This window comes from Cuculus canorus, chromosome 4 (genome assembly GCF_017976375.1).
Source record: "Cuculus canorus isolate bCucCan1 chromosome 4, bCucCan1.pri, whole genome shotgun sequence".
NCBI lineage: Eukaryota > Metazoa > Chordata > Aves > Cuculiformes > Cuculidae > Cuculus > Cuculus canorus.
The window spans coordinates 28,579,424-28,601,847 of NC_071404.1; the positions used below are offsets into that span (position 1 = coordinate 28,579,424).

The 22,424-nt window shown below is 39.2% G+C and overlaps 2 protein-coding genes across 9 annotated transcripts in view; one reads left to right on the forward strand and one right to left on the reverse strand.

The window, feature by feature from the left end:
- Positions 1–172: 172 nt before the first annotated feature.
- On the forward strand, positions 173–2,796 carry ZAR1 (zygote arrest 1). Of its 2 annotated transcripts, none has more exons than XM_054064538.1 (4): positions 173–799; positions 871–963; positions 1,032–1,106; positions 1,174–2,796. In XM_054064538.1, exons 1-4 carry the CDS (start codon positions 173–175, stop codon positions 1,315–1,317), a joined length of 939 nt encoding a protein of 312 aa, XP_053920513.1. In that variant the 3' UTR covers positions 1,318–2,796. The 2 variants fall into 2 exon arrangements, with proteins under 2 accessions (XP_053920513.1, XP_053920515.1); XM_054064540.1 differs by having other exon boundaries at positions 871–941; positions 1,174–1,328.
- Positions 2,797–5,030: 2,234 nt separating this feature from the next.
- The window catches only part of FRYL (FRY like transcription coactivator), a 169,301-nt gene continuing 151,907 nt past the window's right edge, over positions 5,031–22,424 (reverse strand). For 5 of the 7 annotated variants that reach the window (XM_054064535.1, XM_054064537.1, XM_054064536.1 and 2 more), the window contains 7 exons: positions 20,385–20,534; positions 17,397–17,495; positions 12,866–12,934; positions 9,503–9,520; positions 8,457–8,567; positions 6,944–7,140; positions 5,031–6,622 (listed from right to left, as the gene is read on the reverse strand). In XM_054064535.1, the coding sequence (XP_053920510.1) occupies positions 6,364–6,622; positions 6,944–7,140; positions 8,457–8,567; positions 9,503–9,520; positions 12,866–12,934; positions 17,397–17,495; positions 20,385–20,534 (903 nt within the window). In that variant the 3' untranslated portion in view covers positions 5,031–6,363. The remainder of the gene's footprint in view (positions 6,623–6,943; positions 7,141–8,456; positions 8,568–9,502; positions 9,521–12,865; positions 12,935–17,396; positions 17,496–20,384; positions 20,535–22,424) is intronic. The other 2 variants (XM_054064534.1, XM_054064532.1) reach the window with 1 other exon arrangement.

The following is a 22,424-nucleotide window of genomic DNA, read 5'->3' on the forward strand; positions in this document are numbered from 1 at the left end:
TTCCCCGCTGATTAATCCCGCGGCTGGTGGGGAGGGGGGGAAGCAAAGGTCTCGGCTCGGGGGCAGCTGCGCCGGGCGGCGATGGGAAGGGGCCACCCGCCCCGCCCCGCCCCGGCCCCGGCCCCGGCCGATTTAAGGCCGCCCCCCCGCAGGGCTGCCCCGGGCCAGGACGATGGCGGAGGAGGCGATGGAGAGCTACCTGTACGCCGCGTTCCCCCCGTACTCGTACCGGTACCCGCCGCCCAAGGGCAAGGGCGGGTGGCGGCCGCGGGGCGGCGGCTTCGCGGGGTACCGGGAGGCGGCGGCCGCCGAGTACTTCGACAACTACCAGCGAGCGCAGCTGAAAGCCATCCTCTCCCAGGTCAACCCCAACCTGACGCCGCGGCTCCGCAAGGCCAACACGAAGGAGGTGGGCGTGCAGGTGAACCCGCGGCAAGACGCCTCGGTGCAGTGCTCGCTGGGGCCCCGCACGCTGCTGCGCCGCCGCCCCGCGCCCCCTCGGCCCCCCGAGCAGGAGCAGGAGCAGGGCAGCCCCGCCGCCGCCCGCGCCGTGCGCTTCCCCCGCACCGTGGCCGTGTACTCGCCCGTGGCGTCCCGCAGGCTCACCGCGCTCCTGCCCGAGGAGCAGCCGCGGGAGGACAGCTGCGAGAAACCCCCCGAGGGCGGCGCGGAGCCGCCGGAGCAGCGCCCGCCCGCCGCCCCGCAGCCCCGCCGGGACGCGGAGGAGAAGGAGCCGCCGGCGGAGCCCCCGGCCGCCCCCCAGCCGCAGGAGGCGGGCAAGACGCGGCTGCGCTTCCAGGTGAGCGGCGGGCGGGGATGGGCGCGGGGCTGGGGGCGCGCGCCCCGTCGGTAACGGGCTGTCGCCGGCAGTTCCTGGAGCAGAAGTACGGCTACTACCACTGCAAGGACTGCAACATCCGCTGGGAGAGCGCCTACGTCTGGTGCGTCCAGGGCACCAACAAGGTACCGCGCCGCTCCCCGCCCGCCCCCGCCGTGCCCCGCCGCCCCCGCTCACCCCGCGTTCCCCGCAGGTCTATTTCCGCCAGTTCTGCCGCACCTGCCAGAAGTCCTACAACCCGTATCGCGTGGAGGACATCACCTGCCAGGTAAGGCGCCCCCCGCCGGGCCGCCCCGCGCCGCCCCACGCCCGCCGACCCCCGCCTTCTCCCGCAGAGGTGCCGGCAGACCCGCTGCTCCTGCCCCGTGAAGATGCGCCACGTGGACCCCAAGAGGCCCCACCGCCAGGACCTCTGCGGGAGGTGCAAGGGGAAGCGCCTCTCCTGCGACAGCACCTTCAGCTTCAAATACATCATCTGAGTGGTGTGGGGTTTCCCTTTCTGTTTAGGGCTCTTCTAGAAAACTGCAAATAGAGCAGATTTTTTTTTTTTAATTGTTATTTGGAGGTACGTGGTGAGGGGTAGCTAGGAAAGCATACAAATAAAAGTATTGCAAAGCATGCTGAAACGATCAGGTGAGTTTGTGCCTAGTTCCGAGGGTTCACGTTACAACTTCTTTAACTTGTGGAGTGGAGGAAGAGCCTACAAATGTTCTGTAAATGAGCAATGGTCTTGGCAGCAGCTGGCTCTGACCTTGTGTGATCTCGGGTGGGAAAGGATGGCTGTTACTGCTCCTGCCCTTGAATTACCAAACACTTGAGGTTAACATCAAATTGAGATCTACAGTAGGTAGTAGAGCATCATTATGAACAAAGTACCTAACGGTGTTCACTTTACTGTGCATGCTTCTATTCAATGTAGAGAGTCTCCTGCATCTGTTCTTCATCACTACAAAATGATGAGAAATGCTACTTAAGAACTAGGTCACTCTTACTGGTACAGCTGGTCAGCATTTAGCTGAGCTGGTGGTCTTGTCTTGTTGACCAAAGTTGAAGAAAGCTTGTGGTTAATTCATCTTCAGGGACAGGCCTCGGACTGCTGGGGGAAGGAGTCATTGATGTTGCAGTTTCTTTGTAAATGAGTTGCCTGTCTTTACTTCCACAAGGTTGAGAACTGGTTCTCAAAGACTGAAAGTATGATACTGCATTTGCCTGAATGCCTCTTCTACCTGTAGGTAAAGCATAAGAGCTGTGCACTTACTGGCTCACACTTGGAAAGTTTTATCTAGTCATGGTTTAGCTGCCTGTCAGCAGGGAAGGCTCAAACTCCCATGCCTCTGGGACTGGGTTTGCAATTAGGAATTGTACTTTTGTAGCATTTGGTAGTAATGACAGAAGTGGCGTGGTTGCTCCCAGGCGTATTGGTGCTGTCGGTGGCAATGGCTTCTGTAGGGACACCACACTTTACTGGGAAAGCATTACAAGCTGGGACCACAGTAACACTACCTGAGGAGCTTCAGAAGTCTACGCCCCCCTAGTCTACCCTGTAGCCAAGGAGTTGGATAAACATACAGGAAAACATACTTCTCTGAGAAACCTAATAAAGCTGTCAATTTTGAAATTAAGCGTAATAATGCAGAAAGCCTTTTGCAGAACTCTTGAGGTAACTTCTGTTTGGAAAGACTGATTTATCTTTCCTATACCAAACTTACCTATGCCTGTATGCAGTCTCCTTGAGATGACCCTACTGGAGACTAAACGGGGAGACTATTGGAGACTGAAGTCTGAGCTTATGCTGTATAATAGCTTCAGCGCCAGGTGGTCTTGCATCTCTAAATGGAACCTAGTGTATGGCAGGACAGGCAAACACTGTCCTTTGTACCAACAGACTTCTGTTTAGAAGGGCAGTGAGTGATAATTCTGTAGGATTATCTCATCTTGTAGATTCCTGCTTTAACATCTCCCTTGAACTTCTCACAGTAACTAAGGTGGCTTAATGTCTCAGCACCAGTTTATTGCCAAGTGATTTTATTAATTGCTCCAGCATTATTATAGCAGCATGAAGCATTCTGGGAACAAGTAGACCTACCACCTTCAGAATGAAGTGCCATTTTATTTCATGCTTCTATCTGAAGTAGTTTTCCTTGTATCACAGCAAAAGGAAATATCCTTTGCTTTGCCAGCTTACTCGAAGGTTTTCACAGCAAGTTCCATCCTTGCTCTGTTAATCTGGTAAAGTACAACTGCAGCTGGGCAGTTATCTGTAGATGCCTGTGCCTTGCACTCACCTGTAGTCACAGTAGTGAGCAGCACAAGCCTCTAGCTTGAGGAGAAACACAGTTGAGGCTCTCAGTGCAGCTGTCTACCCATAGTCTACCACTGCTGCAACTGTGATCTGGGATGCCTTTGTTTTCCTCTTAGCGATGTTCTTTAGTATGTTTTCCCCATCACAATGGCTGTTCCGAGAGAAAGCAGTGTAGTAGACTGACTGTGATGAGTTTGTGCACCTCAGTGATCGGTTTGAGACTGTAACCTACTGACATGGCACAGAGGAAGTTGTATGGCAACTCGCAGCAGTAGGAGCACTCCAGTGCTTTCTATTTATACAGATGCCCTTGCAAGCATTGCTCTGAGGATTCCTTGCTATGATGACTCTTAAGCAGTTATCAGTAATTGCCCCAAGTGAAAATCAGTGCAACTTTGACATGTCATTCCTGCTAACTACAGTCAAATCAGCAGTTAGTTGTTTGATACGATATATGCCTAGGTGATCTGAACGGTACAGCTTGCTTCAGCGGCAGCTGATGGAGGCTCCAGGTGGCAGGTAGTGGTAAAGAGCTGGCCCTGCTTTCATCAGCTGCTGCAGGGTTTTGAGGTGTTGGGGAGCGAGGTGCAGCAGGCAGAGATGCTAAACATTCTTTCTGTCATTCTGTAGCATTCCTCAGGCCTGCAGTAGCTTTATGCATCATTCCTCTTGCATAAATATATTCAGTGCTTTTACTGCTTGATGCCAAAGTACAGTTCTGTATCCTTTTCCACTTTATTGCTCTCTTGTGTCCTTGACAGCATACACTGTGCATCATGGGCGCTGGTCCCTAGACTCGGCAGAAGGGTCACGAGTAGCTTTCCTTCTATGTCATTATGCAAAGCAAAAAGGGACAGTTTTCACGCTGCCAGTTTATCAAAGATATCTTGCACTTGCCCTGCACAGCTTTTTCATGAAGAGATTCTCTTGCAAACATAAGCTCAGACAGTGCTGGTTTCATTGCATCTTACAGAAGATGTCTTGTTTCTAATCGGCTCTACCACAGCGTAGGATCTGGTGCAGGCCTGGCACCAGGTAATGCGGGGTGACAGCAGTGGTGGAGGAGTGATTTTTGGAAAAGCCTCACAAAGTTAAAGCACTATCAAGGACACTCACGCAGCATGAATCTGCTCCACTGGGCACGTTCCAGTAGTCGTTGTAAATGGGAGGGAGATGTGTAACATAAGGAATTATGTATATAAATTCAGACTTGAGTTCCATGAGAAATCCTTTTAACAGCTTCCAAAGATGCTGTTGCACTGACAAGATAGAAAATAGAAAAAAACTATTTCAGGGCACCCATCTGTTTAGCTAACATTTAAACTCTAGCATGTAAAAATACACAAAATGATAGATACAATGTCATGTCTTTTATTTTTACAAAAAAAGCTGGTAAAAGATGATGTAAATAAAAGTGTAATGCACCACTAAATAAAACTACTTATCCCCTCCCCCTGTAAATACTTATTAAATAATTAAGAACACCATCTACAGTACCACAAAACCATCAAAATAATTCAATTTTATCGGGGGGGGGGGGGGGAAATACAGTGATTATGGATGTGCCTTGACCTTACAGAGCTTGTTAGGATAACATAACTACTGTCAGCAGTCCAACAGTGTGCACAGTGCGTCCAATGAATGCATTTCAGCATAATTACATTTCTACTGGGGTCCAATTTCCCCAAAAAGGCAGAGCTAAGAATTTCATTTCTACATTCTAAACTCTGGAATTAAAAAAAATCACAGTGGGTAAGAGATGTATATAAAAATATTGGGTGTTCCTTTCAAATCACAGGAATTGTGGGACTACATTCTTTTTTTCTGTTATTTTTTTTCTTTTTTTTCCTCTTTTGTTTGGTTTTTTGTGTTTTTTTTTGTTTGTTTTTTTTGTTGTTTTTTTTTTTACAAAATGCTGTTGGTTTCAACAGAATCCGTTTTGTTTTATGCTACAGACTTTGACACTGAACTATGAATATATTGCCTGTTTGCATGTTTTGGTAGTCAGTCTTTTTTTTTTTTTTCTCTATAGTCCCAATTCCTTAGGCTTAAGTTCAGTCATGAAGATGCATGTACATGCACTCAAACTCTTTGAACCCCGCAGGCTACTCAGACTGCAAGTAAGGTATGTGACTACTGCCAGGGAGAATGCCCCTCTTCCCCTCTTTGCTTTATACACCTACTGTCTTAACAGTGCATTGCACAAATTTACAAGAAAAATACTGGTTTTGCACTATACAGTTTCTAGAATATATACAGAATAAGTTAACTTCTAATGAGAATTGCTGATGGGCAGCATATATCTTTAATATACATTTTAAAGTCTCTGCAGGCAGCTACTTTTTGGTTAGTTGTTATCAATATTTGTAACATAAGCACTGATCAGAGAACTGAGCAGCATTCCAATAAAGTTAACAGATATATTATTTCTTTTAGAAACACTGGGAAATCCCAGTTTAAAATATTATTAAATGTCCTAACATTTACACACTATGAGGATTAGATCTAATAAAATAAAATTTCTTCAAAAATAATCTTGCAGCTCTTTTATGCATGCTCTGAGACCTTATTTAACAATCATCCATACCTTCAAAAAACAACTGTCACATAGCCATACATTCTAACTCACACACATAATTTCCTTGTTACAGACAACAAAAGCAAATAAAACATTGAGATGTCAATGGTTTTTGCAGTTGAAAGTCATTCTACTCATGTTTGACCACACGTTCTTCATGACATTGCAAAGTGTCTCATTAGGTATTAGTTGATGATTATATCTACTACTGGTGGAAAGCCAGAAAGCCTTGCAGGTCTTCAGCCAAAATAAACCAGCCTTGATTTTAGCCTCATCCCACCTGCGATGTTGATTCAACCTTTAGAGGCTGTTACTGCAAACACCACTCACTTAATAGTTCTGTTACAACAGAAAATAATGCATATGTATGCGTTACATTTAAGCCCTTTTCCTTTTGTGTAGTTTTTATACATAAATTTAATAAAAAAATACTACTGCCACACAGCTACTGTGTAGAAAGAGCAGTCAAGTAATAGGTTCGCTTCAATTTTCAGATTTTTACTTGTAATGAAACAATTAATTGCTGTGATGAAACTGGGTTGGCTGTCAGGATTGCTGGAGGTTGGTTTGTTTCTTTTAAATGAAAGGTGCTCAATAATAGTCTGAAGCATCTTCACAATCAGTTCTGCTCTAAATGACAGCTGTTCAGAATCCAGTGCTCACAAGACTGATTCCTGGTTTGATTTTCCCTAGAAGCTGATAGGATTGCACCATGCGTAGAGACTCTCGAATTTCCAGATTAAGTTCCATTAGCTTTGAGCTGGCCTCAGACATATCTTGATTGGAGCCTACTACTGCGAAGCTACCAGTTTGACCAAGCGTCTGATGACGGAAATATATGTGCAGCAGTGTTTGAACTGGGTCGTCTTCAGAACTGCCAAAGATGTCGTGGGGCCAAATAGATCTGTAAACACACAATTTGGATTTAAACATTAAAAAAATATATATAATTAACATATTCTTTTTTTTTTTTTTAAGACACAGGAAAACACAAATGTTTCTTCCATGATAGTTAACAGTATAATTTTCTCAGAGATAAATTCTAAAGAACAAGTACTACTAGAATTGCTTTTTTTGAATTGCAAAATGAAGCAACAGGGCTTGTCCTTTTCAGTAAGGATATCCGGCAAGAGCTGAGAAAAAACTGGAGGGGTGCCTATCCCTGTCTTTAAATGAAGAAGACCCATCGGCAACATCTGGTCTGAAACAATCCTTAAACACTTACCTGAAAGCCTTGACCTGTGCTACAGCTGACACAAACTCCTTGTTTCTGAGGGTTTCAATGAGAGAGTGAATAGCTGTTTCTGTGCTAGTTTGGGAAGCCTCTGCAATCTCAATTTCTTCGATACCACTGTCGGATGCAGCCTCAGCCTCTTTCAGACAGCTCTCCAAAAGAGCAAGTTCTTCAGACATGTTTATGACCTAAAACGAATATAAGAGTGAGTTTTTCTAGTTGAAATGTATTTTAAGCCAAATCAACTTTCAGCAGATCAGTCGTATTTTTCCTCCTCTTTGAAATCATAAATGAGAGGCAGAAAAAGTACATCCAAAGATTTGCTGCAGTTGCTTAACTATACAGCTAATTTAATCGCCTGAGTGTGCAAGTCAGGTATTTGGGCTTTCCCCTGATTACATTTCCATCTTATTCAGTTATTTTAAAATTTGTTTCAAAAATACATTTTTCTCCCCACATCACTTAATAAAAATGATAAGAGGAATTAAACGCTTTGGAAAAGTACAGCAGCAGTCATGCTATTACAAGGACAATTTAAATATGAAGACAAAAATCTGGAAAACTGTTAATCCAGCAGCACAACTGTAGTGCAGCCAGTGTATACGATAACTAGCTTCAGCTCCAATGTATGAGTAAAAGACAAGGCCATGACTCAGAATATGATTCTGCATCTGACACAACATTCTCAAGGCATAAGTTAACTACTTATTTGCAGCCAATACAAAAATCAGGAAATTCAAGGGACGAAAACGCATCATTTTTCTTTAGCTGATCAAACCTTGAAGATTTTCACCCTGTTTTTTCATTTTCTTCCCTACTGTATCAAGCAAGATCAGGTCCATTTTTTTACTGCTACCTCTATTTATTGTTTTACAGACCCAGGGGGAACTATCAGAAGACATTTTTAGTAGCAGATCAACTCAATTGTATGTACCACATGTGCACAGCTGAGGGACACATTTTACTTCCAAAGTTAGCACTTCTAAAAATTAGGCATAACTTGTGTAGAACACATGACTATTTGCACGTAGGATGGGGAATAAAATAAAGTTGTGGAGTAGTTGAATGGTGGCTGAAGTGACATAGCTATATAAATGAGCTGGCAGCAAGTGACTGTGTTTGCAATATGAGATACTGGGGTGGTGGAAAGGGGCTTCATCACAGAACTCTTGTCGATTGGAGTTGATGTGCCTTGATTGTAGCTTGATTAGAATACACCAGGAGCTCTGTTGAAATACTTAAAATCCTCATCACTGGACTCCCTGCATTCCTGTCTATTCAAGAGCTTTCAAGCTATACAAAAATCAACACAGATAATTGAATACCTCAGAAAATTCTCGCAAGCTTTACTTAAATCTTTTATTAATTGTCTGTGAAACAGTTGGAACCCTACTTCAGTTTCTAAAAAGATGTCCCACTGATGAAAATTTTATGAAAATGTATTTTAAATTGTTTGGCATTAAAATATCAACAATTAGTAGCTAAATGGCATGGCTTTCATTACCTCTGCTTCTTTTTTTATTGTTTTTACTTGGCTGATGAGTTTGCAATAGGCTTGGAACAGAAGCAGCAACTGGAAATGTAACTTGTACAGTCTCCGACATAACTCCAGCTCCTACAAATGTAAACAACACTATTATTTCAGGAAGCACAAAACTTCTGCTGTCCAATACAGGAGACAATAAATGACAACTTCTTCAGTACAGAATGTGCAAAATTAAAAGTAGTTATTTGGTTACTGAGGAAAATGCCAAAAAGGTTTAGAAGCTAACATAACAGGAAGATAATGAAAAGCAGATGGAAAGCTTAATTCAGTTCTAGGTTTACAGGTAACCTCTCTCTCACACAGGTTTAAAGTTTACTTTTTAATAAGAAGTTACATTTCCAAGAAGGGGTGGGGTGCGATGTAAAGTGATTCAGAAAGCATTTTGAAATGTCATCTTCCAATACAAGATTTTCATAGATCACTTACTTTTATTGTTGATGTTTTATATTCAAGATCTAATAACCAAAATAAGCAGCTGTGGTCTGCAAGTATTTATAACCATTAATATAAATATGTAAGCAGAGTACGTAACCTGGCCCTCAGCTTACAACTGCCTGATGGAGTTAGAGGAGAATAATTCCATTCTTGGAGGCAAGAGTAATGTTTCCTATATAAAGGGTAGCTCTGATTCTGTTTTACAAAATACCACATGATATATTCTTAACAAAACGAAACAGCAGCATTAACTTGTGCACTGTCTTGCTTCCATTTTTTGCACCTAAAATACTAGTGAAAGTGCAGACAGTGTTAATACTGCTTTACATACAGACATAAAAGCTAGTGCTAATGTAATAATCTTCTACAATATTCTACTAACTACAGAATCCTATTATCTACAAAGGACCAGCAGTTCAATGGGTTAGATGATGCAAAATTGAAGCACACAGCATTTTTTTAATAGTCTATGACAGGACATCACTATGTCACAAATGGACGAGACAGATGGAGACCAGTTTGGTGGCTGGCATGGTTAAATATTTGATAAATCAAGAACTGTCACTTACTGCTAGAATTTCCATTTGCTAAGCAAGAAGATGAGCAGGTCACAAAAATACAAAGAAAGAAAAAAAGATCAAGAATTAGTGTAGGAAATAATTTTAATAAGGGTAAAAGATGTACCAGGTAAAATGGAGGAAGAAATACAAGTAATATGCTTCAAATATACCCTGAATGGAAAAAAAATAACAGACTGAATTTGAAATGAAATTAATTGCTGCTCTAACTAATCATAGATTAAAAAAAACCATTGGCTTTGTTGTCCCACAGTATGAGTAACACATCACTTACAACCCTGTCTGGGCTTCATATGTTGTGCAGTCTTACGGGTATGCAAATTTAAGGAAATCAAAACCACAGACACTTAGGTCTGAACATCTGCCTGACGCTTCTTACTTGTTCTGTACCACTACCGTTTAAGAAAAAATAATGCTTTTTAAAATTTGAGATATAATGTTAACTTGGATTCTGAATCAGTTTAGAAAATCCTTGGTTTTGCTAAACTCAGTTCTTAATACCTCGCTGTGAGATTTCTTGAATTTAATTGCACTTAATTAAAGTAGTTTTTACAAGCTACTTTAGAAAAGTGTTGGGAAAGATGGATAAGGAGAGCAATCATCAGAAAATATACTTGTCAGACTAGGGACAGGAACTTCGTGCTTTGTACAGCACTAAGCCTATTAATATCATTGAAGCAAGTGCAACAGTCATAGTAAACATATGAAGATGCAACTATTCCAATTCCAACAGCCAGAAGCAGTAGAGCTTTACTAAGCACATAGTTATCAGCCAGGTGTGTATGTTATACACTATGTGCTCAACAAATTATAGATATTGCATGCTTTTGTCCTGCACTCTGTGCTATTGTATACATTGCACAATTATATAAAGCAAAACACGGTGATGCCCAGAACGCTGCGAAGAAGTAACATCTTGAACAGGCAAAGCCGACAAGAATTCTGTGACTCACTTCAATGCAGCACAGAGAATCAGACTTTGAGGAGTGGCAGGGTCGGTTATTTAATATTTTTAGTCATTAAGTTCCAGTGTTCTTTAAGCCAATTATTACTATAAGCCATAAATAATCCCTCTCCCCCAAATCACACCCTCATAGCTATTTCAAGAGAGGTTTCCCTTTAAAAATAGTTTTCTGTTGCTTCACTGCCTTTCATATACTTGCTTACTGGAGAAAGAATCCAATTTTTCTACCTGCCAGTCCTGTAAAAACAGTCTAGCCAGAGTCCAGATGCATTCTTTCAGACTTGCATGGAATTAGTAGTAGTAAATAATAATAATAATAATAATAATAATAATAATAATAATAATAATAATAGCAAGTCTGTTGACAATGCACAAGTCAGAACAGAATTTATCTCACTATTCCTTAGCTGTATTGACCACAGTGCTAAAAATTAGTAAGAAAATACTATTTGTGTTAACAACTGAAAAATATCTGTTAAATGAGGTAGCTGTTTTTTTCCTGAGCAAGACAACACTTACATTTTTTTAGGATTAACTGATTTACTGGATAGACTTATCAGCCCCAGACTCCATTTACAATGACTTTTGAAACAATGATCTTACACTTGGTAACTTCTCAATCTCCTTCAAGTCACTATAACCTTCTGTGAATAAATTTAGAACTTAGACAAATTGTGTGTATTTATGAAGCAGGATAACAGGACTCTGCTTTCTCAATGGATACTAGACATTAAAATAGTTTTAACTGAACCTGCAAGTGCACATAAAAAAACCTGTCAGTGTGCCTTGCAGGCTAGGATTGAAAACCAAAATCAAAACAGGTCCCCACAAATCATCAGCATGGAGACATAACTCCTTTTCAGAGGTTATCTTCAAACTGTGCAGAAACAGGGAAGAACAGATAAATAAAACTGCCGGGGAATCCTGCATTTTCTGTATACAAGCTAAGTGAAAGCCTGCATATGGCTTTCCCTCCATTTCTTAGCTTCCCTAGCTAAACAGTGGGAACAGTATCATTTACCTTCATGGTAACAGTTATGTTCTAACAGTTAAATGTCAGAACAGTTTCTTGCTGTATATAAAAAAATGCAAAAAAAAAAAAAAGAAACATTTCTGTATTTCAATCCATATTATTAATATATAAAATATTTATTCTGTTGTAATAGTAAATGCTGTTACTACTTATTTCTAGACAAGTCCCAGTCAGTGTATGAAGATTTCCATGTGGAAATACACAAAATGTTGTGTTAATAGGCAAAGCAAAAATCCTTGCAAATGGTGGCAAATTATTGTGCTGTATTACCTATGCTTATTCAAATGAGATATTTAAATTTTTTTAAATGTGCAACTTTGATGCAGTGCTAAAAAAATCAATATTATTGTGCAACAATACTCTAAAAACTGAGGTGCATTTTGTAATTGAAATAACATTATATATGAGAACAAATACAAACCATATAAAAGAATAAATAGTCCATTCACATTGTGGACATCACTGCTGCTGGGCAGCAGAAACATGACCGAGTGCATCAGTGAATAGAGTTCAACTGAATAAAAGGAATAAAATTCCTCCAGCTTCAATTTGGGATTTTTGTCAAAATGTCATTGTGAAAAGGGAAGCTCATCTGCTACCTGCAATTCTACTCTCTTACATCTTTCACTGTTCTTATTACAGGACCCTGGATGGCAGATTCCTTGTACCTACTAATGATAAGTTTTGCATTTGCTTTTTTATCTACAGTGATGATATTATGCAGATATTGTTTAAAAAAGAGCCCTAGACTCCTTGGGGAAAAGCTATCACTTACTACAGCAATTAGTAATATTAAACATGGATGACTGCCATGCAAATACACACAAAATATTTAACTAATATTAAAAGGTTACTTTACCTATTGTTGTTAGATGATATTTTGACAGAAGTGTTTAATGAGATTTTTGCCATATTGCTGCTTTACTCCCTGTTCCTTCTTGCCCAAATAATGGCTCCAGAAAGGTCGTATGTATTTATACAGTAATAATTATATTAAATTTAGTAGAGGTTTTGGCTAGACAGTTTATCTGAGCATATAAGCAGAACGCTAATCTTTTCTCTTCTAGAAACAGCTGCAGAAAAGCAGACTTACTGGTGCACAGATGGTATCTAGTCTGCTTATCTAGTGTTATTAAGCCTAGAACCCAAGGCGGTTAGCCAACTTTTATTAATATAATCCTTTCTATGAGGCCACTACTTCATAAGAATCTGAGTTTCCAGAAGATAGTACGATAACTGAAATGAAAAGCTTTTCATACATTTTCAATCTCTCTGCAAATATTGGAATTTTTGTGCAACAGATATGAAGAAGTTTTTTAATTTCATATCCAGGCACTCAGAAATGACATACACGTACCTGGGCTTCTGTGTTAGTGCCATGAATACCGTCATCAGTACCAAATGTTCTTTTGCAGTCTTCTAGCCACTGCAAAACAAATATAAACAAGATTAAGCATCTTCTGAAACACAGCAAACTGAAGAGTGTGCTAAGACTGCATAAGGCACTTAATCAAGTCTTGCACATTCTCACATTAATTAAGAAACTGTGATATGAAATTGTTTACCAACATTTCCACTAATGATTTCCACTCTGATATATCACTTTGTAGTTTTTGTTGTGTCCTTTCCATTATATATTTCCTGTAGCCTTCATCACCCCAGATGGGGATAGTATACTTTCGCATAAATACTAACCTGTGATTGTTTTGGGGTAGTGTTATAGGGAGATATCACTTTCATTAAATGAGATCATATTTTCTCTCTACTTCCTGAACAGGGTTTACAGAAATATTATTTCTTAGCATTTAAAATAAAGCACTATTCAAATTAGAGAGTAAGACTGTTATATTTCTTTGGACTCTTTTAGGAAGGAAAGAAGGAAATAGAGCTCTCCTGTGTAACTAGATGTAAGTGCAGGTTTACTGGATGGAAATAAAAACCCAAATTTTTCTATGGGAGATTAGCATCACCTCTAGTTCATACAAGCCAGGGAGATGAAGGAGTCTTACACAATGCAAACATGTAGACTGCACTCTCTTTCATGAATACAGGGCTGTATTTAACCCTAGTTCCTATAGCTGACAACAAGTTCGTTAATTCTGGTGGGTAATCTCTTCTTCTAGAGCTTTAACCAACCATGCAAATTTAAAGGAGTTAATACAAAGGATTTGCAGAATCAAATACGCTCTTATTGGACAATACAACCTGATCATCTCATCAACACAGTACCCATTATGTTTTTCTGTACAGTGCAGACAACTGCAAGCACAAGGTAATTTGGGCATTACTGAAATGGGAATGAGTCATGTTGAGATAAAGTGCAGATTATCTTCTGAAATGAAGAACAGGCTCTATACATCCAAGGAGGAATAATTTAGCATATACTGTGTGCTTGGTATCTTGAGTCTCACAGGAAATCTTGGTGACCTTTTTCTAACCTTTGTCTGATGCAAGAAAAGGAAAAATGTGATTTCCCATCTGCTCAATTTAATAAAGGTTACTTAGTGAATTAACTAGGCCAGTGTGCTTATCAAGAGAAGAACTGGAATTCTCTAAACACCGTGGTGTCAGTTTCAATTAGTAACATGGATACCAACATACACAGTAAATCTCATTTTTCTTTTTATCTGACAGCATTCATTGGGAACAATGGAATAGGTTTGCACTGGAATGAACAGAACCAGCAACCTAGCATTTATTTTCATGCTCTGCTCTTTTAAGATGTTTTTTATATCTTAAAACCAGTCTGAATAAAGGGTGTGCCTAGAATTTTACGATATACATATAACGTTATGTTTTCTGTTACATTTATTCAATTCTGTTTCTTTGTCCCTAATGCACAGGTGAAGTCAAAGCAGTTTCGTCACAAGGAAACAGAACAGTAGCTCAAAAAAGGTTACAGGGTTAATTTGCTAAAATTTATTACAGGGTATATGTTCAGCAGAAAGACCTAAAGTTTCTCTTTGGGAATAGCAGGAGCTTATGTGACAAAATAATCTTTATACGTTTGTTTTACATCAGTTTATTTTTTCCCCATATATCTCCTACAAGGATATAAGGTGAAGAGTATTACTGAAAGAATAATATATTGAAGCCTGTGGTTGGTCTTCCTCACAGCACAAGTTGGTTTGCCAGATTAACCCCAAAACAGACATCTCATACTATAGATAACCTTTCTCTCTCTTATCTCAGTGCACAGGTCAGAGTTTCAAGCAGCTGCAGCCCAAGCCTCCTACTTTTTAAATTTGCTTCATGTGAATGCCAGTACAATGCATGATAAGTAACAATTGTCATCTATTAGGGTAAACCAATAGTTTTTATTAAAGAAGTTAAGGTACAGAATTTTCCAGTGGTTGATTCTAGAGGATACCAGATTAACATGCAAATTATATTTATTTAAATAATCTGTTAATTTATATTTACTTTATTATACAATAGACCAACTAGCTTAGTTTGATCATTTTTCTGCATGTTTTGATCAAAAAAGCAAGGATCTAAATAATCTCATTACGTGTTTTGCCTTAATGCTTTCAGATTGAATAGACCACGTAGCACAACTGCCTGCAAAACCAGAAATTCCTGTTTGACTTGAGGAAGTCTCTTTCAATCATTCCCTATACTCTATTTAATAGGACAGAGTAAGAAAAGCAGTAGAACATACCTGAGAAATAGCTTTGGAACATTCTTAGTCTACATATACTATATAATGCACACCTCAAAAAAAAAAAAAAAAAAGAGGACCAACAGCTAAAGAAATGCTTTTTAAAAAGATTTTAGAAAAATAAATTTTCTGAGATAATTAGTCACTACTTCTAAATTAACATGCTAAATAAATACTTAAACAATGAACTAAATTAACTAAATGATACGCTATCAAGAGTCAGAAATGACTGGTCAAAGCTATACATTTTTCCTCTTCAGTACTGCTTCTTTCTATTTATAGAGGATTAAATAAAAAGTGGCAAAATGTTCTCAGTTATTTCAGAACAATTCCTTTCATCCTGTTAACCTTCTTCTTGCTCCAGTCATTCACAAATCCTGTGGCAGAAGACAAGCTGACTACAGAAACATGTTACTGGACATCCTTTTGACAGTTGTGCTACAGAAAAACAACACTCTCTCACTAAGATATAATGACAGAGGCCATCAAAATGATATCCTTTATTAAGGATATCAAAATTCAAGGATTCAAGGATATAAAATTCAAACCAGCTCATAATATCCAGCATGAATTTATGTTGATATGCTATGTGACAGTGCAAAATTAGCTAAAAATCCATTAAATGAGTTCACAGGCATCTGAAAGGGACAGAATTTTAACTCATCATACTTTTGCAAATCAACCAAATAATACCATTTTTGTTATTGCTATGACGAACTGCAGGCTAAATGAGGAATTTATGTAAAGAGAATTTCTCAGCGTTTGGATAGTCACCATTTTAAGTCCCCATGCACAGGAGTTCCTCTCTACCTTGCCTCAAATCTCCCTGTCTAACCCTGGGGCAAATCAATTCCCCTGTCAGTGGCTCAGTGTTGTTCAGTAAAACGAGGAATAAAATACAGTATTTCTCACCGGAATGATAACAGCACTACACAGTGGAGATGGTCAGACATCAGCTAAGGTAATGTTAGTCATTAGGTAAGCACTTTGTTTCTGATTAAGCCTGAATGGCAAAATGTAGCTCATAATATTAGACCTCATGAGTTTACAAGCAAATTATTACCAGAGAGGAGGGCAAAAATATGAAGCAACTCTTTTGCAGAAATGCTAGCTTGGATCCTAGAAACAGTTTATCGACATTAACAGTGCTGTGTGGCACAGTTTTGACAAAACTGTGTTTCTTGAGAGGTCCTTTCCACAAAAAAGTGGACGTCTGTTCTGTTAAACAGATGAGCTGTCACCAGCCTTAGCAAGGCAGAGGCCATAATTCCCTAATAAACTCAGCATGTTCAAGAAACATGGAGCCACTTGTGCTGCAAAATACAGCTCTGCCAAGATGATATGGCTTGAATTCTGGTCCTGCTTCCTATCACTCAAACTTGCCTACATGGCCATTTTCACAGCCTCATAGGCTACTGAGATCAATAAAAAGTTCCTTCAAATGTGTATTGAATTTTCCTAGGAATTGTTTTCTCCCTACAACAAAAGTCCCTTATATTCTGTCTCTCCCTGTACCTGCAAAACAGATTGTAGATCCATGTTTTCTTTTGTCTCTTGAAATAGAAATCTCACCCATTTCAGTTTTCTGAAGTCAGTATCCTCTTTCCCTAAAACTTCACGCAAAGGTTCACAAAAACAAATATACAGACTCTTGCTACAGAAATTTTCAAGTTTAAAACTTCGTGTTCCTTCACAAAAAGGACAGAATCGTCAACATATACCTTGAAAACTAAACTGTAGCTTTCTAAAAAACTGACATAAACAGCAGCCACAATGGGATCCAGCTGCACCTAAATTTATGTGTTTATATACAACACATGTTTAAGCCTCCATAACAGTCAGTGGAGATCTAATCAAGCAAATGAAGTCTAAAGACTTATTCAGTTGAGCTAGAACATTCATAAAGAAAAAAATTACCACCATTTATTGATATTCATGCTAAAAATACTTAAGTTTTTTTAAATTAGGAATGTACTTTTCCCAATGCTACTGCCTTTGTGCAACGTTAAAAGTCAATTTCAGAATATGTGCAACAAAAATTAATTACAGAAAAACCTCAGGTTTAGATTATACACACAGAATGGTAATAAGAAACAAACAAGATTTTACTTCAGATTTTTTTTTCCTCATGATTCACTTTTACATACCTACAGTGAAAGATAAAGGCCTGCAACATTTTTGATGAGTAGGTTCCAATATTTTTTGTTTTGAAATATAGGAGACTCACCTGTTCTGCTGCTTCTCTTTTGACATTATAGGTGTCCAAGTGTTCTTGAAGCTCTAGAACACTGAATTTCAATGTTTCTAGCAGGCCACAAGACATTAGCTGAAAAATAAAAAGTCCCCTTTGTCGTCATGTGACATCTGACTATAATCCATATAGTCTAGTATCTAAATTATATAATAAAAAATTCCAGCTACACATTTGGAAAAACGATCAAATTGGAATTAGTTGAGTACAGACCATTTGTGACACCTTTAAGTCAGTGAACTAACACAGGTAAGCTGCATCAGTTGAATCAGTGAACAACAGTTTTGATTCCAAAATAAGAAGGACAGTAACAAATTAACATCTGAAAGAGATTTCAAAGTGATTTTTAGATATTTTTAAAAAATAACATTCAACAGCTAGTGTAAATAGAATAGCCTGCAGCAGGAAACGTTACTGCTGGATCACTCCTGTAGCAACCTAAGGAGTGTCCAGTTAGGGTTACTTGTCCTTCTCAATGTACAAACTACACCACTAGCAAAGGCTTCAGTTTGTAGGAACTGGGAACAGTTGAATCAGGAACTGTCAAAGCAGGAACTGTTTGATATTTGAAGGTTTTCTTTACGCTTAATAACTTCGCCTTTTCCAACATAGTTTCAAAATCTCTTTTTCCCCTCAGGGGCTGCTACCTCAACTTTGCTTCACACCATTTCTCCCTCTAGTTTTATTCCCACTTACTTTTTTCTTACTAATCCTTCTTGGGTCACTTACTGTGCTAATCATGCCTCTAACATGATACTTCCTCCCTCAAATTGGTTACCCCTTGCACATACTAACAGCTCTGCACTTTTCTGCAGCCTCTGTTACCTCTTGGTCAACTTCAAAGGGCAAATGCAAGCCTGTGATCACAAAAGTGTGACATGGAGTGTCACATTAGTAAGGCAGGGGTAGGAATGATACTTAAATATTTTTCAAGTCCATCAAGATTATTATTCTACCACCATAGTAAGACACTGCTACTCCCAACTGCTATGTCCACATCAACCAAGAAGCAAGTTCTGGCTCTGTGGCACGATGCCACTCTGCACTCAATGCGTGCAAAAACGTCGAAGCGCAAACAAGTCAGTGGGCATCTTGCATCAGCAGCAGGACACGAGCCACTCCCAAACCGCTTATGAAGCTGTGCTTTGATGTGAGGTGACATCTTTCTGTTGAAGACTGCTTTCTGAATGAATCAAAGGCTAAACTTATACATGTGGGTAGACATCACAAAACAAAAGATTTGTGCATGCACGTTATTTTGGATTAGCCTTTTTTGGTAAGTGAGAAGTAATTTGATAAACAAGTTCATTTCAATGAAATTATTTGGAAAGATTTATGTATACACTATTTGCCAATGTAACAACACTAATGTATGTGTGTATATAAACACAACACAAGTCTTTATACTTGTGTGCATATACATATTGATTATTCCTTTTTCTATATTTGTATTTTATATCTATATTACTTACTTTTTTTTAATGCTGTTCTAGCTAGACACTAGTGTAATTCTTATGACTTCTTATCCCAAACAAATTTCTTCTTTTGCTTAATTTCTACTGGCATAAGGTAAACAATAACATTACACGTGTTTTTTCCTTGAAATACACTGTGTAGTGGTTTTTAAGTTCCCATATTCTAAAGTAAGAGTGCAAAAGCAGAGTTGCCCTGTAGCACCAAGGGAAAAAAAACAGGTCAAGAGGAGACTCTCACACTGGGTCAAGGTCAAAGATCCGTCTGTCTCAGTCCCCCATCTGACAATGTCTAATAGCAGCTGCTTAAAGAAGGGCAAAAAGGGGCAAGCATGTGGTGACCTGCTTGCTCCAGAATGCTTTCTCAGCCTCTGTCAGCATGTTGTTCTGCATATTCAAAATTCTATTCAGGGCTATTTCTTTCCTGAATCTTCTTAGTTGCTTTCTGAAAACATGATCAGACAACGTAGAAAACGACAAGGTTTCACACTTTGATTATGTATCACATGAAGGATCACCTGTCTTTGGTTCTGTATGTTTTGTAAGTCACTTCTAGCTTCATTTGATCACCCTTAACATCAAATAAGAAAACAATAATATAATTTCTCTTTTCCATGATACTCAAGGCTTCTGTGGACAAACTTCTCTCCTAAACGGATGAAAAATCCTAGCACGCATCCTAGCATTCGTATCATGTATGGAAGCCATTCCATATATTTCATAATCTTGTGGTCTTGCTTGAACTGTTTTCTAGTTCAACTGTATTTCTTTTGAGAGCACAGGATCAGAACTGTCCCCAGAATTCAGGATGCAGGTATATTGTGGATATGTACACTAGCTCAATTATATTTTCTGTTTTGCTGTCTCTTAATTATTCTAGCATAGCTCTTTTTGACTTCTGATGAACGCTGAGCTGACTTCTCACATCAATATTAATTATAACCTGAGATTTCAGCTTGCACAACAACAAGCAATTCAACGCTTTCATTGTATATTTGTAGCTAGAATGTTTTTCTCAAGCATCATTGAATATATACATAAACAATACAGTTTTAAAAGGCAAAGTTGCTGCTAGATAAGCAGTCTTCCTTTTTCATCTCTGTGCAAAAAATACGGAATAAATATGAACAAGCAGGGAAGGTAAAGAATTTGAATGACGTCTAGTATCAGTAAGTTCCCTCACTGTTCATACTTAGAGCTGGAGGTTATTTTTGGAGAAAATGCACTTCTCACACATGTTTGTGATACATAACAGCCACTTAACATTTTAATGCCTTTCTGATTTCAATTATAAAAATCATTTTTTACAACCCTAAATTATCCAGATGTTTCAATTAGTGACGTTAGAGAGCAATATTTTAAAAGGCAGAAATATAATTAACACATTTTGTTCAAAGTTTTGAAAATCTTCCCAAGCATTGCTATTTTTCAAATGTTAAAACATCCCTTTGTATGTTACATAAATTTCAACATGTAATTTTGAGATTTTTACCGTTTCTGCATCCACGAAGACCGTCGGACATTCTGAGCATATCATCATCACTTCCAGAGAACTTTTAAATTTTGTTCCAATGCGCTGTAGACTTTCACCAAGAAAGCCCACCGAATCATTTGTAATAGATACAAACTTTCTTTGAATAGTCTAGAAATCAAATCAGAAAAACATTTATTTTACATTCTATTTTACTCTTCCTCCTCTTCTGGCTTTTTAGATTAAGAATTTCAAGGCAAATTTTCATCGTAACAGCATATATTTTTATCATTATATTACAAACTACTACAGAAATTGCTCTGCATTTTTATGTAAAACTAGCTTCAGAAAATGCAATCAACCAATCAATAAATAAAAGCAGCCTGTATCTATAAAGACAATTACTCCTTTCATATCGAGGCCTTCACTATCAGTATAGCGGGACAACTATTTGTCTTCATGCAGCATAGATAGCAGCTCAATTCATTTTCAAGTAGTTGCATTGCAGAAAATTACACAGAGTTTTAAGAGTCAGAATACAATCTGTGTTGCTCAATCTGTGTTCAAAACTGCCACCTGCAGGGTTTCTACCTTCTTAAAAAAAAAAAAATCAGTCTTATGCACATCACGTTCTGTTTGTTCATGTTTTGTATCAGAAACAGTGTGGCAAGCAGGACCAGGGAGGTTATTCTCCCCCTGTACTCTGCACTGGTGAGGCTGCACCTCGAATACTGTGTTCAGTTTTGGGCTCCTCACTATAAGAAAGACATTGAGGTCCTGGAGTGCGTCTAGAGAAGAGCAACAAAGCTGGTGAAAGGGCTGCAAAACAAGTCTTATGAGGAACAGCTGAGGGAACTGGAGTTGTTTAGCCTGGAGAAGACTGACGGGAGATCTTATTGCTCTCTACAACCACCTAAAAGGAGGTTGTAGAGAGGTGGGTGTTGATCTCTTCTCCCAAGTGACAGGTGATAGGACAAGAGGGAATGACCTTGAACTGCATCAGAGGAAGTTTAGACTGAAAATTAGAAAAAATTTCTTCACAGAAAGCTTTATCAAGCACTGGAACAGGCTGCTCAGGGAGGTGGTTGAGTCACCATCCCTGGAAGTGTTTAAAAGGCAGATAGATGAGGTGCTTGGGAACATGATTTAGTAGTAAACAGGTACGTCTGGAGTTGATGATCTCAAAGGTCTTTTCCAACCTAATGACTCTATGATTCTATGTTCAATTATGTAGACTGTTGGCTTAGCCTAATACAACAAGGCACTTTTCTATATATTATTTCAAAAAAACTAGAAAGTTACATGTAGAATAAAACTACAAAAAGATGATATTTACAGTTGCAAAGTTAAACACAGTGTAGGAGCCAAAAGACAGAATGGAAAGGTCCAGTCAAACAAGGCCTCCAGGGTCTCATTTAATCACTTTAACACTCCTCCGTACTCCATAACAATTCCTCAGAACAATTCTTGGCACTGGCCCGAGCCCTTTTCTCAGAGTATCCACCTTCCCAGCTGACTAACCCCTAAACCTGTCCATACACACTGGATAAAATCCATGCTAGCATGGTAAAAGGAAGTGAGGCTTTCACTGAGCTAGAAAAATTAAGCCATAGGCATTTTGTGTTGAATACCAGATCTCCGAGTTAAATACAGTTAAAGACAAGCATTTGAAACTTCCAGCTTTGGTGGATCTCCTGATGTTTCAATTACTTCTCTACAGAAACCCAAACTTTTCTCACAATACAGATGCAAGATAAATTCATTAATGTCTGTGTTGCTTGCAATCCCATAATAACGAATCCCACAGAAGACCCAGGAGGAAGTCATTAATTCTGTAATCAGCACAGAACCTTGGTGACATTCAGAAAATAAAATGAACACAACTTGAACTAAGGGCTTACAAGAAACACTGAACTCTTAATTTAAGCTGGTTTGTTTTTTTTCCTGTGTAGAATCAGTCTAGACAATGAAGACAGCAGATATACCAAGGAAAAACAGCGTATGACCATACATTTTCTTTTAGCAACGTAGAGGGGTCCGTCTGCTTTTGACTTGCTTTCG